General features: G+C 35.4%; 1 protein-coding gene across 2 annotated transcripts; it reads left to right on the plus strand.

The window, feature by feature from the left end:
- Nucleotides 1-3,650: 3,650 nt before the first annotated feature.
- Nucleotides 3,651-17,033, plus strand: LOC136229180 (branched-chain amino acid aminotransferase 2, chloroplastic-like). Of its 2 annotated transcripts, none has more exons than XM_066017777.1 (10): nucleotides 3,651-3,904; nucleotides 3,997-4,079; nucleotides 11,240-11,417; nucleotides 12,242-12,418; nucleotides 12,502-12,633; nucleotides 13,365-13,463; nucleotides 13,726-13,842; nucleotides 15,260-15,355; nucleotides 16,090-16,202; nucleotides 16,592-17,033. In XM_066017777.1, the coding sequence occupies exons 1-10, from the start codon at nucleotides 3,761-3,763 to the stop codon at nucleotides 16,707-16,709; spliced, it is 1,257 nt and encodes a 418-aa protein (XP_065873849.1). In that variant the 5' UTR covers nucleotides 3,651-3,760; the 3' UTR covers nucleotides 16,710-17,033. The 2 variants fall into 2 exon arrangements, with proteins under 2 accessions (XP_065873849.1, XP_065873850.1); XM_066017778.1 differs by having other exon boundaries at nucleotides 3,653-3,904; nucleotides 11,243-11,417.
- The last annotated feature ends 678 nt before the right edge of the window (nucleotides 17,034-17,711 follow it).

A 17,711-nucleotide genomic window follows, 5' to 3' on the forward strand; every position in this document is an offset into this window, starting at 1 on the left:
GACAAAGTATTCATAAGAGCACAAAACTCTGAATGTCTATTCTTGTCAGCATAACTGTAAAAGCCCACACACCTCTATTTCCCCACATCCTTGTCCATAACCAGTAGGTCAATAGGATGATCTAAGAATGATGAAACCGAAACATTTGTTCCCTCCTTCCATATTATCGCTAAGCGCCTGCTCCGACCCCTTTTATCCACTAAAAATAACCATCGAAATGAAATTTTTTACATAATGTAGTAATAAAACTTTGATAAAAAAGTGTCTCAATTAGGGATATAATATCATGCTTGGCAATATTAATAACCTCCCCTGATGATCAAACTGCTCGTTCCTACCCTCGACAGTTCCAGTTTAAGCAACTCATTGCACTGGAGGGGCCTGAGTGTCAGGCCTGTATTCATCAAAGACGAAAACTCCTTATCCATCCGAGAAGAAGAGTTATATGTGTTTGTGTTAGTTTGTCCCCCTACATTGTTTGTTATGTCTGAGAGAATGGTGTTTGTCGAGCTTGGACCTAACCCCCCCCATCCAATCTGGGTCGTCTCATTTTCATGTCATCTTGGAGAATCATGCCCATGTCCTCATAATTAAACATGTGGATGTCTTCCCCATTGATGATCATATGGATTGTATTTTTTCCTTTCTATTCAAACTTTTTCAAGCTCTATTTTATTTTCCACCTGCTATTGTGATATCGTTAGAAGCTCGGGAATTTGTGTATTGAATTTTAGTCACCATTTGTCTATCATTCATCCTTCTAAATTGATCTGTGTTGTGGTGTTGTCTATTATTTTCCCAGTTCTTTGGTGGTCCCCCACCACTATTTGCCTCCCTCAACAACTTCATACTACTCTGGTCCCTTCCCCCTTTCATTGGTGCCTTGAGCCATGCACCCCATTCCATTTTCAATTCTGATGCTCGTTGCTCAATTTTTTTTTATAGAATCAATCTGAATGTCCGAGCCTTGCGCATAGATAATAGAAAATTATGAGGCGTTCATACTTGAAGTGAATACAAGTCCAATCGCTCCGGGATTTCCAAATTTTTGCATTTTTTTTGGTTTATTTACATCCACCAGAACCTTAATTCTCATAAATTGTTTCTGTATCCATGTGCTATTATTTCATTGTATTCCACAAACTTCCCAATTAATTTGCCTATCTGTTTCCCCACACTTTCAAACATTGCCCCAATTGGTAATTTATGTATTTGAATCCATGTTGGTATACCTTGAAGGTTTACATTCTCTAGATTTGTGCCCATCTTCCAGACACCCATAACTAGAGCAAAGTTATTGAAAGACCATGGGCCCCCTACTAGAACCTTATTTTTTATCAACCTCGTGGAAGAAATCAAACGAGAATAGGTTTGGTGCAATATTAACAATGGAAATCCCATGCCCTAGTCGCCACAGACTCGCGAGATTGTTCCGCATCACCTGGAAGTTTATCACTTTATTCGTTAAGAATATACTATTAAACACAATCCATTATCCACCACAGTCGTAGATATCACAGCAATACCCAAGTTTAATCCCTCGTGTTCCTCGTCTTCAATACTCAAATTTTCCATGACATTCTCTATTAGCGGAAGCAACACAATAATATATAGGATATGGAAACAGAAATCAGAATCACCTAGAGTCTGATTGGAATCAATGCCTGAGATCAAATCAATAACACAAAAACCATTGGCCTTACTAATTACACGTGCTTCGTCATGACTGCTTAGGTGGATTTCCTTAATGATAGTGTATATTCCATGGAAAACATAAACATTCTTACTAATTTTATACCAATGATAGTAAGTTGTTTGGTCATTCACCTTAGGACCTGTTTTCTTCCACTGATTATAGTAATTTGCAATCTTCTTCCAATAATCCTTCCTCGTTTAATCAGTTCCCACAATTTGATGTGGTTATTACCAACCAGCTATGACATAAATGTACATCACGTGCATTATTCCACTTTATTTTTGATGATTTTTTATTGTTTGGATTTGGTTCCTGCATTACAGGAACTTCAGACTCGACATCAGAGATGGTATTTAGAGATCCTTCTAGCATGGTGGAGACCCGAAACTATCTCTTCTCGTATTTCCAGGAACCATATACGGCTCATGAGGATACATGGTACGAGGATAGTAACTCGATATTATTGGATGATTTCTCAGTGCAATCATAAGAGGGAATTAATACCGAGATTGTAGTACATTAGAGAGCTCGAGACATGTGACATATGAGAATCATATTGAAAAGTATATGGAATATAGGTCAGATTGGAGAAACATTTGATAATGATTGTTTCAATGTTTGTGAGGATTTTGCTACTTTTCTATGGACCTTTTTTTTAGGCTTCCAACTTAGATTCTAGCGATATGTCTCTCCTACAAGGGCAACAATGGACGATATGATGTTCGGTAGAACATGTGACATAATCTTTAAGTTTTGCGAGCTTGATGGCCTGTCTCGCTGCATCCAACTTCTCCTACAACTGTGCCATGCAGCTTCACTTATGTTTGTAGCCTCTTGAAAAATTCCGACATTGTAGAGGAGTTGCTTAGTGTTTCTGTCCATAACTTCTCTTTTTACGGGATCAAGTGAGATGAAACATTACTCAATACGTCTGTCGAGATCAGAGATGATTTGAAGGAGTCCAAGAGGATTGCCATTGACATCTACGAGGGTTTTAGGTTCTTGATCAGGACGTGAAGATGATGGATCCAGAATTTTCTCAAGTTGAGGCATGAATGCTTTTTTGTTCGATCCACGCTAACCGCACAAATTTGGTATGAGTAAATATGAGTATTGTGCTCTGATGTGAGCTGAGATTTCCTTAGTGCCTGAGACTTGACTTGATTCATAAGTTCTTTTTGTGACACACATCCCCGCTTCTCTTAATGAAGACACGTGCAATTCCACATATTCACCTAATATTTTTTCAATATGGGTATTTTACTTATACTCTTGTGCAAGATCAACCATTCTAAATTTTGAGATTTTAAAAGTTTAAACTTACATAATTCCTTAATAAGTATGGAGACCACATTAATAAATATGGAGACCACATAGCTAAATGGAAAAGTATATACTATTTATTGAAGGTGAAAATTAATATAATATATAATTATAGAAGCATAATGCTAATTTATCATGTAAAATTAATAAATTACAAATAGATTCACCATCAACTTTGTAATTAAAATGTTGAATGAAATTATTGGACATTTCCATTGTATATTTTTCTAGGTAGGAATTAGCATATCCTAATTTTTATGTTTGAAGTTAATCAAATTTTTTTTTTTATAATTTGTCTGAAATGAGTTCGAAACTCTTCAAACATTATTTAAATGGATCAGTTTCCAATTAAAATTTTAAGTATAAACTAGAACTCAAATTCGAAATGTACAATGTGTTTTAAGCGACTTAACCGATCAAATCAATCTTGGTTAAAATATATTTTTTTAACCATCAAAATAGAAAAATATTTTATTTTTTATTTTTGATAAAAGTCGATCAAAAATTTACATATATATTGTGTTATTAAAAAAAAAAACCGGAAAATTAGGTCAGCAAAGAGAAAATACAGATTGAAAAGGATAAACAAAACAACGAGCAGTAAACAGTAATAAATTAAATTGAAGTTTATTAGGGGCGGCTTCCTCTTTTCTTCTCTTCTCTTCTTCTTCTTCTTCTTCTTGTTTCAGCTGCAAATTACAAAACCTTAGAGCAAGAGAAGAAAGAGGAAACTGCAACAAAATGGATACAACAGCCGTCTTTGGTACTCTACAACCTAATTTCCTTCTTTCCCCTTCCAGAAACGCCTCTTCTCTTCTCTCTATCCCTTCCTCATCTGACCCTTCTCTTCCTATTTCTTCTTATCCTTTCTCTCTTTCTCTCAAGGTAATTTCCTCCTCCTTTTCATTTCCTTTCCTTTATGTTTTCTCACTGCTGGTTTCAACTCGTTTCATTCCGCATTCACCTTAATTTTGCAGCTTCGTAACCGTACTCCTCTTTCTAATGCATTGCAAGCTGTCTCCCCTTTTAGGCCACACGCTATTGTATCTGATACTTACAGGTCTGTAACATTTCTTTTTGTTATTGTGGAGTTCATAGTTTTTTACCATCAACAATTAGGAAATGAAGAATTCTTTATCTATTAGATTATTCATATTTTCATTTTGTGCTCATGCTCAGTATTAAAATGTTGACTTTCCTAATTTATAGAAATTTGGTGGTGAAATCCTTGAAAGTATTGAAATTTTAAAGCAGGGACATCAATGATATGGTCTTTGCTATCCGTTGTCCTTGACAATGCGTTAGAAGGAGGCTGGCTGAACTGAAGTAACAAAAGCACTGTATAAGAATGCAACTGTAGTCGGAATTTAGCTGTGTTTTACTAGTTTTCCTTCGTCATTATTCTGGGTATTCTGGCATAAGCATTGCAGCTTCACCTTTTGATGCTTTTCGTTTTGCAGATTAATGCTATTAAACTGTATTAGGGATGTCCTTCGATCCGTTATGATGAATGTCTTAACATATACTTCATATTTGCATGTTTAACTAACAGTATCATAATCTTATCTATAACCAGCATTGCTTTACTATCTTTTCCATTAAGGACCCAATCTCCAACATTGAGAGTGATTGCTTTGTTTTCTTGGTGGTCCACTAGACTATTTTTCTTTAGAGCGATAACAAAGATTCTTATCTCTCTAAACCTTAGCTGTTATTGAGGTTTAGTTAATGGAAGAAATGCTTATTTAGAATTAGTTGAGTTATAGTGCTTATTTGTTTTGTTTATGAAGAGTGGGCAATTCAGAAGAGGTTCTTTGCAGTCCAATTAGGGTTGGTAAAATCACACTGAATAGCAGGCCTGTACTGCCAACCTAATTGGTCCATACCATTAAAATTATGAAGCCCTTGATGAGTAATTTCAGACTCAATTGCTGGCTTATATCTCTTCCCTTAATAATAAATTCCATTTTGAACTGTATTGCAAGATCCTTTGCTGATGATTGACTTGCACTGTCTGCTTCAACCTATATGTTGAGTATTGTTGTCAGACTTTTCATCTTTTTGAAGCCTTTTATTTGTGCTCTTTTAAAATCTTGTTAATGCTCTTCACCCATTTCTTGAATTGCTGTTGATGAGCTCATGCTGCATTAAAATTGAGTTTCCTATCTTCCTAAATATTAGCTTCAACATGGATGTTACATGGAACAAGCGTTTATTAAAATTAATTGCGGTAGTAAAGTCTAAAGAAGACTGCATGATACAGCAGGTCTACCGCGTGAGTTAAGAAAAAAAACCCGACAAAAAGAAATAGCGAACACTAGAACAAATCTAGTGATCACTTGAACAAAAACCCAAAAGAATTGAGAGGAAATTTCAAGAGAATTTTTAGTGATGAATTATTAAAGCCTTAAAAACTAATACAGCTCTGACTGAGGTATTTATAGGCTAAAATAGTGCTAAACCAAAAAGGAAGAGAAAAACAAAAAAAATAAATCTTAAACTATAAATAATTCAAAGCCATTTTGGATCCAGAAAGTTTGCATTTGCGGCAATATCTGATTTCCAAATTGAATATGGAATTGTGGAGCACTTCCAAATCCAAGTGGAATTACAGCTTCTAATCATGTGGCCCTCCATTATTCACATCCACATGTAAAGAACTCAAACCCGAGTTTAGTTCTGGATATTCCAACGTACAATCAGGGATGTAGATAGATAAATCCGTCACATTAAAGCTATAAGAAATTTTTTCAGCCGTGTGACATCTCAATCTTGTAGTCATTCGCATTAATCCCTTTCAAACTTTAAAAGGACCGTATGTCTTCTGTTGTAGTTTGGAACTCGCAGCATGTGACAACCTCTATTTTCTCAAATAAATCATAACTTCATGACCCGACTCGAATATCTGAAATTTTCAATGTCTTTCAACTTGTTCCTTCACCTTCGCCTTCCTCCTTTCAAGCCTCTTTTTCACATCTTCATGGTCTGCTTGAACTTCTTGAGCTAATTTTTCAGCAGAACTAAACTCAGTAGACTTAGGTAATTTCACAAGATCTAAAGCATGATTTGGCACCTTTGTATACACCATAGAGAAAGGACTTCTCCCATGGCGCTATGAACAGTACTATTATATGCAAACTCAGCTTGAGCAACAGCAAAAGATCCCAAGTTTTTGGTTTGTCTCTACATATTCCTCTTCACACATTGGCCAATGTTCTATTCACTACTTCTGTTTGTCCATCAGATTGTAGATGCGCTGTGCTATTAAACTTTAAAGATGAATCAGACAAACTTCAGAGGGTCTTCCAAAAATGACTTAAGAACTTGGTACCTCTATTAGAAAAAATAGATTTTGGAATGGAACCCCATATAGTCTAACAATTGTCCAAAAGAATAATTTTGCAAGAGATAATGCATCTGCAGTTTTCTTGCAAAAGGAAGAAAATGTGCCATTTTAGAAAATCTATCAACTACTATAGAATCCATACCTCTTTGTGTATGTGGTAATCACATAATAAAATCCATGGATGGATCTTCCTGCATGCACATTCAATGGTATCAATTACCCAGTATTCTTCACTCCACCCTTAGAAGTTTGGCAGAATAATACTTCATGACCAAATTGCTAACATCTCATCTCAACTTTGGCCAGTAATAATGACTCTTCAGCTTCAATAGTCTTATCTCTTCCAAAATGACTAGAAAGACCTTTTCCATGTAAGTCTCTAATGACGTTTTCACAAACAAAATTACAAGGTAAGCATAATTGATCCCCTATCCGGAGAAACCCATTATGTGTATGAAAATCATCACATGGTTGCTTTGTCACACACAACTCCCATATGGATTTGAACTCCTTATCATCTTTCAAAGAATCAAAAGCATCATTTTAAATAGCAAGAGTTTTAATGAGATTTACCCGCCGACTTAAAGCATCATCAACTGCACAATTTTGTTGACTAGCCTTATGAACAACTTTGAAAGGAACTTTGTCAATAAATGCAGTCCATCTGGCATGAATAGCATTCCTCAACTGCTTCTGATTACTTAAATATTTAAGGGCTCAATGATTAATGTATTATGTATAATACAAACTCTTTCCCAATTAAATAATGTTCCCAAGTCTTCAAGGCACGTATAATGGCATAAAACTCTTTATCTACGTTGTGCATTTCATTCGTGACTCACTCAAATTTTCACTAAAGAAAGCAATAGTTTGCTTCCCTTGTGACAATACATCACCAATACCGATTCCACTTGCATCACATTCAACCCCAAACAATTTATCAAAATTAGGAAGAGCTAAAACATGAGCATTACCTATTACATAACGTCTCCTTGATCAAAGCAAAACTCTGCTCTTCTTTTTCACCCTAAACAAAACCTTTCCCCTTTTTGAGACATTCTGTTAATGGAGCTACATTGCTACTAATTTTTTGTTTGATAAATCTCGTGTACAAAAGTAGCTAAGCCATGAAAGCTACGGACGTCTCCTACATAATTTGGTGTTGACCAATCCCGAATGGCTGTCACCTACTCTGTTCTTTCCGCTTGTCTATCAACTTGCCTGTTGGTAGTTAGTTATTTCCGCTTGTAATGACTGTATCTCTTCACACCATCTCTAGCATAAAATTATTGAGTCGTCCCGCTCGAACTTGCTCACCTATGTCACTAGGTTGGATCATGTTCTCAGCTTGAAGAAGTCTGGAGAATGACAAGTCTCTGATGATACCAATTGATACAGTGAGTTGACGGCACAAGTTTATTAAAAAAACCAATGAAAAGAAATAGCAAACACTCGAACAAATCTAGTAATCACTTGAACAACAACCCAAGAGAATTGAGAGGAAATCTCAAGAGAATTTTTGTTGATTAATTATTAAAGTCTGAAAAACTTTTAAGGTAATTGTAGGCTAAGATAGTTCTAAACCAAAGAGGAAACAAAAACAAACAAAATAAATCTTAAACTATAAATAATCCAAATCCAATTTGGATTCAGAAAGTTTGCATTTGCGGCAATCTAATCTGATTTCCAAATTGAATATGAATTGTGGACTATTTTCAAATCCAAGTGGAATTACAGCTCCTAATTATGTGGCCCTCCATTACTGAGATACAACAGTCACCTTATTTTGTTTATGCAGACTGGAGAATTCAATAAAGTTGCACTTGGCAATCTTGTATGGATATTGCTCGGAATGACAGGCCAAACTAACAGCCTGTTTGATCATTACCATTAAAATGATGAAGCTCTTGACGAGTTGTTTGAGACTAGGTTGCTGACTCATTTCTCTTTCCTGAAAATGAATTTCAATTTTGAATTGAATCAAGTTCAATACAGAAGATCCATAGCTGTCCGATTTATTTAATAGACTTCTCATAGGTATTCTTTAAACTCATCTTATTGGTCTTCACCCATTTCTTGAATTGTTTTCAATGACCTCTTGCAGCTTAGAATAAATAAACAGCACTGATTGTGTCATTCAATGATTTATTATTTGTTAAAGTCGTTTTCCAAGCAATATGTGTTGTGGACGCTTTCATTGGACATGTAATAATGTAAGCACGGTATGGGTCTTGTAGGTATGGACTGTAGCTGTCTAGGTAGTATTCTTAATATGATATATATGTCCATTCTCCTTGAATGAAAGATATTCATATAGTTTCAGTCTATATGGTATGGTATCTCATGTTCCAGTGTATTCACATGGTTTGTAACATGATATTAGAGCCTGGTTTTGGCTTCTGTTTTGGGTTTCTGGATTGAGATTCCAGAATTTATTTTCTGCCCTGTGAGCAGAATTTCTGGGTTTGTATGTTTGGGCTGTTTCTTTCAGCATTACTGACTGTTTGGACCTAGTGTTCCAAGTCTCACCGCCCCTCCCACAAGACTTCCTCTTCCGCCGACAGTCCGATATGCAAATTCTGGTAACAAATCTCCCAGCGCGTGGCAGCACTGTTTCCGGCAACTCTTGGTGTTCCGGCGTTACCTTGGCATTTCCGACCTTCCTGTATGGTCTGTGCAACTTGGATTAGTGTTTGGATTCTTTGTGTGGGTTGGCAGTGATTATTGCGTTCGTGGCCTCTCCTGTTATCTGTTTAATCTGTTTTTGAGTTGTAGTATTTGTTTTGTTTCTGAGTAGTATTGTTTTTGAGTTGTATGGCTTTTGAGCTGTATTGTCTTTAAGACTGTTATTTGTATTTGTAGCAAGCTGGGCATGATTAAAATCCATGCTCCAGCTTGAGGGGGAGTGTAATAATGTAAGCATGGTATGTGTCTTGTAGGTATGGGTTTGCTAGGTATGGGTCTCCTCTCCTTCTATGTATATATATGTGCATTTGTAACAAGTTAAAATATATTAATGTAGTATCTTAGTCTACATGGTATCCCATAGATTCCTCTCTATTTCCATGGTCTGTAACAGGACATAAATACAGCTGTCATAGGCAGCTTAATTACTATAACTATTGAAGCTAATTTCTATTTTTATATTTTCCCTATTATATAGGCAGGCCTGCTAGGTAATTTTCCTAAATGAGGACATTTTCCTTTTGTAGTTTGATCCTGTCTCTTATTAGAGGAATAGTATTCAATAAAATAATCATGAATAATTCCAATCAAGCAAAGTGTAGAGGGGAGTTTGGTGATCTCGTACAAATCACCATTAAGCTTTAAGGACATGTTCCTCGAAGAATAGGAGAAGCAAAGGTTAAGAAGAAGAATTTTCAGTTAATTGACCTGTGATGAGATCCTATTTACATCAATACAAGTTCCGTTCCTTTCATTTGCTGTTTGTGTTCTTGTTTTCGTCAAAGAACCATTTGACCCAACAGCTTAAGCTCATAAGAAAGGCCAAAGAATAACTTCTATTATTATTAATCTCCGACTCACCTCACACGCAAATGCACCTTGAGCTTGAAGCGTATAAGACACAGGCTCATCTTGCCATGTATTGAAAATGGAATTGCCAAGATTTGAACCCTCGATCACTTGGTCTAAGCTAAGAGGTTCTAATACCATGTCAAGGAACAATTTGACCCAACAACAGCTTAAGCTCATAAGGAAGCCCAAGAACAGCTTTTATTATTATCTCTGACATTTTCCTATTGCACTGTCTATTTTCTCTTATCTGTTGCTTGAGTCTATTTTTTTTCCTATCATTACCATAGTGTTGTTGGAGTTCTAGTTGATTGGATTAGCTTACTGTTGTATGAAGCTACCTGGGTTCCTCTGATTGAATTTCAGACTACCCTAATTCCGAGCTTGAAGACAAGCTCTTTTTCCTGGAGTGGAGTAATTGTTGTGGACGCTTTCACGGTTTCACAGGACCGAAATACAACCGTCTTCTATTCTTATATTTTTCCTGTTATTTAGGCAGTATCATTTTTATTTCTAAACATTGTTTGTTAGGTAGTTTTTGTAAATAAGGACTTTCCTTTTGCAAGTTGATCCTTGTCTCTTATAGGAGGAACGGTATTCTGTATAAGAATCATGAATATTTCCAATTAAAAAAAGTGTGAAGGGGAGTTTGGTGATCTCTTGGACTCTTACAAATCACCATTAGGCTTTAAAGATAATTCCTTGAAGAACAGGAGAAACAAGGGAAATCAAAGAGTCTCCCCTCGACTGACCTTTGACAAATCCTATTTGCGGCCCTTAACAATATGATATTTCATAGTCCCTTCTTATGGACCTGGGTTAGATAAGATATGTATGGATGTATATTTACATAAAGCATATGAAGTTAAGGTTATTGATTGTAAGATCCATGGGGAAGGGATTAAACGATCTACAATTTCTGCCGGTGCTTAACATGTGGAGTCCAAGGTGGAATCATTGGAAAGCAATAGTGGAGTCTACTAGGAAATTCATGTTTTCTTGGAATGTAATTTGTCATTCATGCATTGTATTATTATGATCTACCTTCCATAGAGGAAAGGGAAGACAGTCTTTTCTATTATCCTTTTAGAGAAGTGAACACCTGAAAGATGAGGGTCTGAGGACTGTCAAGCTGCTACACATTTAACTCTAATTTCAAGGAAGTTCTGCGATCACATTTTATATTTTACTTCATTTTATTGTTAAAAATTGTCATAAGCATTTCTTAAAAATGAAGAAAGAAAAAGGACAATTCTTTAACCAAATTCATGGGTACAAGTTATGACTTCAGTCATTATATTTCTAATGTTTCTTTGGGCTCTTTTGTGTGTTGGGTGCAGCAGTGAAACAGAGGAATTAGCTGATGTAGATTGGGACAACCTTGGGTTTTCTTATGTTCCCACTGATTATATGTATATCATGAAATGTGCAAATGGCGGAAGCTTTTCTAGTGGTGAATTACAACGATTTGGGAATATTGAGTTGAGTCCATCAGCAGGAGTCTTAAATTATGGTCAGGTAGGATGTTAATATCTTTTACTGCATTACTATCTACTTTGCTTAGATAATTTCATATTTACCTAAAAATAGGCATATGAAAATTTATTTTCCTCCCCCTGTAATACTGGCATAGCACACTGCATGATTTGAAATTTGTTTTGCTCTTATGCAGATGTATGTTTGAACTTTCTTAATTTTAAAATGGTGAATGGTATTTTAGATTCTGGTGTCAGTATATGAAATTTCTTCTCCTCCATATGTTTAAACATACTCTTCATTCTTGAATGGTACATGAAATTTGTTTTCCTCCCCTGGAATTCTATTTCTGGAAAATTGTATTACATAGTTTAAAATTGGTTCCTCATGGACCAGTTTTCAATTAGTTCACTACGAGTATATTTATAATTGTCTTGGTATGCGAATTTGAATTCAAAATGAAGAGTATCAGTAACCAAACTGAAAGAATATGCAAGTAAAAGAGATTGTAGAGGAGTTGCTTCCCTTTATTTAGATCTTCGAGTCTTGTTTGTTTGGACATTGGAAAATTGAAACCTTTTCAATTTCATTTGGTGTTATAGTTATTTTCATATATGAATTAGTAACCAAACTGAAATTGTCTTGAATTTGGAATTTGAATTCAAAATGAAGAGTATTAGTAACCAAACTGAAAGAACCTGCAGGGAAAGAGAATGTACAGGAGTTTCTTCTCTTTGTTTAGATCTCTATATCTTGTGGTTTGAACATTGGAGGCTTCAAACCTTTTCATTTCATTTGGTTGAGTGTTACAGTTTTTTCCATGTACAAATTACGAAAGCATCATCACTTCTCTTGTCTGTTGCTAGGGATTATTTGAGGGCTTGAAAGCCTACAGGAAAGATGATGGTAGTATTTTGCTATTTCGTCCTGAAGAAAATGCAATGCGGATGCAAATAGGTGCTGAAAGGATGTGCATGCCATCACCAACAGTAGAGCAGTTTGTAGAAGCTGTCAAGACAACTGTTTTAGCAAACAAACGTTGGGTACATGATACCTTTAGAGTTTTAATCTTTTGTTTTAAGTGGATCACAAACTAGATTTTAACTATTCTACTGTCTTGTTTTAGATTCCACCTCCAGGTAAAGGTTCCCTGTATATCAGGCCATTGCTGATGGGTAGTGGAGCTGTTCTTGGTCTTGCACCTGCTCCTGAATACACCTTCTTAATTTATGTTTCACCTGTGGGGAACTATTTTAAGGTGTGTTCAAATCTTCTTCCATTGTGAGATTAAGCATCCTTATGTTTTTGCTGTCTTAGTTTTGTGTTTGCTTCCCAGCATTTTTTTGTTTGAACAAAAACAAGTGAGCATTTGCATGCATAACATATATGTGATATATTTTTGCATTTGTATACATGGGATTATTTAGTTGTTTCTGAAAGTATCTCTTTGTAGCATCTTTGAATGGCCACATACTTGATCCTATTTGCTGTGCTCCAGAAAAGATTAAGTTGATGTTTGTTATCTGAATGCTATGTATCTATAATGAGAGAAACAATTTCTACTCATTTTAACTGTCCATTTCCATGTGCAATGCAGAAGCATGGCTATGTTCATGCGATATTTAAATTGAACAAATTTTTTTCTCTTCTCTACAAGGTACTGGTATGCCTGTAAGAGGGAGTATGTAATGTGGGACATGAACATGTGTCATGCCTCCAACACATGTTAGATACAACCATGTTCCAAACACCTCTTCTCCCTGACTGCAACAGCCAAAAGCCAGATAACATGTCCAAAATATCTTTTATAGATGTCAAACACATTAGTTTTTTTTGCATATCTAGTGAATAATGAAAATGCTCCTTTTTTTTTTGAAGTTTTAACTATAAAAGTAGCGTAGCACATATGAAGAGTTATATGATCTTTGGTGATGTTGAATCCCTCTTCAATGGTTATTCAAGTATGCTCTTTTACATTTTTTATGTCAGGAAGGTGTGGCACCAATTAATTTGGTCATTGAGCATGAACTGCATCGAGCTACGCCTGGTGGCACTGGAGGTGTTAAGACAATAGGGAATTATGCTGCAGTAAGTTAGCCTTTTAATTTTCAAGTTAATGTCTCTCCATCACTTTTAAGTTGTAAGTTGCTTCTTTATTAATCACAGATGGGATTTTATATGGTTGTGCTTTTATTAATTTGAAGAATGGTGCAAGTTCTTAAGCACCAAGAACCAGGCGTTTATATTTTTTGGTGCAACACTAACGCTTTAATTTGATTTGAAATTGTTTTGAAAGAGATATTTGAAGTGATCACAAGTTTCTATCTAACACATTCTTTATTATGCATAGGTTCTCAAGGCACAATCTGTTGCAAAAGCCAAAGGATATTCTGACGTACTATATCTTGATTGTGTTCATAAAAAGTATCTAGAGGAGGTTTCATCTTGCAATATTTTTGTTGTGAAGGTATTTTGAATGAGAAATTTTCTCTTCAATAATAAAATTTCATTTCTGCTTGAGGGTTGTTTCACTTTGTCTTATGGGAATTTTTTAATTATTAAGCATTGATGCCTACCCTTTTTTATGGAACCGTGTGTCAATATTTGATAGATTTATCTTTTGTAGCAATATCTGATAGATTTGTAGCAGGAGGCGTGCTTTATCTTGAATTTCAATATTGCACATTAGTATAGTGATCATGGTCCCCTGAATTAGGTGGCTGGGTAGCCTGAGCTCCATGATTAAAACTATTAGGCATAAACAACCATTAGTGAGCTATGATCTAACATCCCTTCAGGTTCCATTGTTGCCACTATGGCCTATTTAATGCAATCTACCAATCTGTTATTTGGACCACAATCTGTCGTCGACCTGTTTCTTGTTTCAATGATACCTTAAATGCTCAATTATGCACATCTCAGCCTCATTAGATTGCTTGTTTTTTACATTGGGGAGATCAAACTCTAAATAATTCTCAAATTGTTAAACCAGATACTTTGATGCTACAATTGTCAAGTAAAATTTTGCCTGATGGCTAGGGTTTTTGTTATGATAATATCAGTTAGTAATTTTGAGTTTTGACCATGACATAAAAAAAAAAGGGCGGCCCGGTCGCACTACGCGTCCCCGCTGAGCGAGGGTCCGGGGAGGGGTCCCACCACAAGGATGTACTGGGGGCAAGCCTTCCCCTGCCAATTTATTTGGCAAGAGGCCGCTCCTAAGACTCGAACCCGTGACCTCTTGGTCACACGACAACAACGTTTACCGTTGCGCCATAATTGCACAAAAATGATATGTAGTGACACAATGACCTACAAACATTTGCTTCTTTTCATGCATATGCTTGTTTCACAAGTCATCTTTATGAAACAGATTTATTTTTACTTGTTTCAGAATTATAGCTAATTATGAGTGTGTTAATAAGACATGAGAGAGGCCTAGGGTTTGTCCAAGACTTATCAACTGTTAGTTATAGTGTGATTTTTCTTTTAGTAGTACTCTTCTTACTGCTGAATGGCCATTGTTGTCGTTGTAATTTTATATTCGTGCTCAGTTACCATATCTTCATGATTGGTTGCAAGGAAGTCTGGTTCTTCACTTGTGCTGGTTCCATGATGAGCTAGTTGTTTATCTGCTGTCCACAGGTTGACTTTCTTTGGATGTTGTTTGCTTTTTTAGCTAATGTTTAGTTTGCTATTAGTTGATAGACAATATTTTGGTATTTTTGTTACACTTTTAACATTAAGGCAGTTGCCAACTGCGACCTCATGTTGAACCAAGTCTTTGTCACAGTGAAAATGATGCAATCAGAAGATTTCACTGTCTTCTGCAGCAATGTGATTATGGATTAGAGCTAATATATTCTCATTTACTATGTTCTTAGAATAATGTTATCTTCACTCCTGCAATAAAAGGGACAATCCTACCCGGCATTACAAGGAAGAGCATAGTTGACGTTGCCAGAAGCCAAGGATTCCAGGTGCCTATTTTTAGCCATTAAAATGATATAGATCTGATATGGGAGAAAATGTGTCTTGATTTTTTGTTTGGCATATATGTTTCATTTCAAATAACATTAGTCGTATTTAATTAATATGATGCAATTAAAGCTGGAAGTCTAGATTATGTTTTATTTCAAATAATCATATTGAGATTGGCTGCTCTTGGACATGTAGACTTCAAATCTAGAGGGTTAAATAGAGATTGGCTTGTCACCAGGATTTCTAGTTTGAAAGAGTAATATTGTCATGTTGAGTCTGTTCTCCTTACCAGCCAAGTCTGCTGTGGCTAATATGACATAAACTGGAGGCTTAAAGATGTAAAACATTATAGCTGCTGCTTAGTTTGTCTGCTCAATGTAACATTGTATGCTGTATATTATGTTGATTATTTTCTTTGAGGTCTCTCTCTCTATTGCAGGATACTGACATTGATATTCATATGACAGTGATATGATATCTGTTCAAATGCATTTCAATTCTGTCTATGAATGATATTGAAATTAAATTATTCAAAAGGAAGGAGTTGTTTGCCTTAGTGTTTTCTTTTTACTGGACTTGTCTGTCTTAGTTACTGTCTGTTTCCAAGTGTACTATATCTCGATATCATTGGTATGCATTACTCCATTAATTGTCACTTGACACTTCTGCAATAATCAGCAGAATCGGTGCTTTGAATTACTCGACTTCCCAATATTAATTTGGTGAATTGCAGGTTGAAGAACGACTTGTGGCAGTGGATGAATTGCTTGATGCAGATGAGGTTTTTTGTACTGGAACAGCTGTTGTTGTCTCACCTGTGGGCAGTATCACTTACATGGGTAAAAGGTAATCCTTTAATTCTGGAAATCATCAGTATTTCAATTAAATTTGCAGTAAAAAACTTCTTGCAAAGCTAAGAAGCCAAAAAGAAAAGGAAATATTGATCTTATGCTTGAAAAAAATAATTTAGATTTATATTTGGCAAGATGTGTTGAGTCAAAATTATGCCAGTATCATTGCTTCGTTTGCACACTAATATTACCAAATACTTGGAGCTTGGGTGTGCATATGCATAATTGACAGAACATAAAGTCAGAATCCTGAGGAAAAACTAAAATGCTCATCAAGCCTGCTTAGAAACTAAAATGCTCATAAAGTCTTGCTATTTATTTATGCGAAGAACCCAGCTGCGATTCTTCTTACTTGATGTTCCGATTGAATTTGATATTGTGTAGGGTGTCTTATGTGGACGGGGGGTTTGGTCCGGTGGCAGAGCAACTGTATAGTGTGCTTACCAGACTACAAATGGGGCTTATTGAGGACAAGATGAACTGGACTGTTGAGCTGAACTAGGCATAGTAGAGCTATTAAAGTCTAGTTTTTTTTTTTGGTCTTCATTTAATCTTTGTGGCAGTCAGAAGCTCTCCATTTTGTTTGCTTTCCTTTTCCTTTTCCTTCCTGGGTGATGTGTAGATAGCTTTTCCAGATTTCAAATTTTCTTAGCCTGTGTTATGCAGTGCAAGAAGATAAAATTTTCTGGCTTGTAATCTTCTCTCCATTTTCTTAATTCTGGAACTTCTAGTCTTCATCTTTCCAGAAAGGTTTAAGAACCACCTTTATTTTGTTTAACACTTCCAGAGTTATGTTGCATTTTATTCACACTTTTTTTCTTCTTCCTGGGAGGTGTCAAAATGTGTCGGTGGATTCTGGACACTATCTTTTACTCGTTTGCTGAAATTTATTTTTATCACATAATTGTGTTCAAGTTATAAAATTTTAATTTCCAAAAAGTAATAATCTGAGCTAAAAATTATATGTAAAAGAACATTCAAATTTATTGTACAAGTGGCGGGGTGCAGTCGTGCTAGTGGTTGAATTTGGTTTATTTTTCGTCAAACAGAGCAAAAGATATTGAAATTTTCATACACCAGTGTCAAAGATCAATTTGAATTAATAGACACAGTTATTAAATTAAGAAGCACTAGCAAATTTAGAGTCACCTGCTTTGCTGTATGAAAGGAAGGAAGACGTTGCCATTTCTAACTTAAAACTTAATTCAATTAATATTTTATTCAAAAATATATTTATGAGGATCTTTTGTTTTTGTCTTTTCTTGTTACTTTTGACGAATGTCTTTCCTTTTACATTTTACAAAAAGCAAACACATTTCACATAAATGAAAAAAGAAGTAAAAACGCGTTGGTGACTACAATTATGGCAAAGGCAGTCAATTACGGTAATGCTTCTTTCTTTTCATTCATAACAAGCTAAGCTTATTATATTTTGATTCAAAAAAAAAAAAAAAAGCTTATTATATTTATCCAATTATTTGTGCAGGAAGTTTTTCACTTTCTG

This window comes from Euphorbia lathyris, chromosome 5 (assembly GCF_963576675.1).
Source record: "Euphorbia lathyris chromosome 5, ddEupLath1.1, whole genome shotgun sequence".
Lineage (NCBI taxonomy): Eukaryota > Viridiplantae > Streptophyta > Magnoliopsida > Malpighiales > Euphorbiaceae > Euphorbia > Euphorbia lathyris.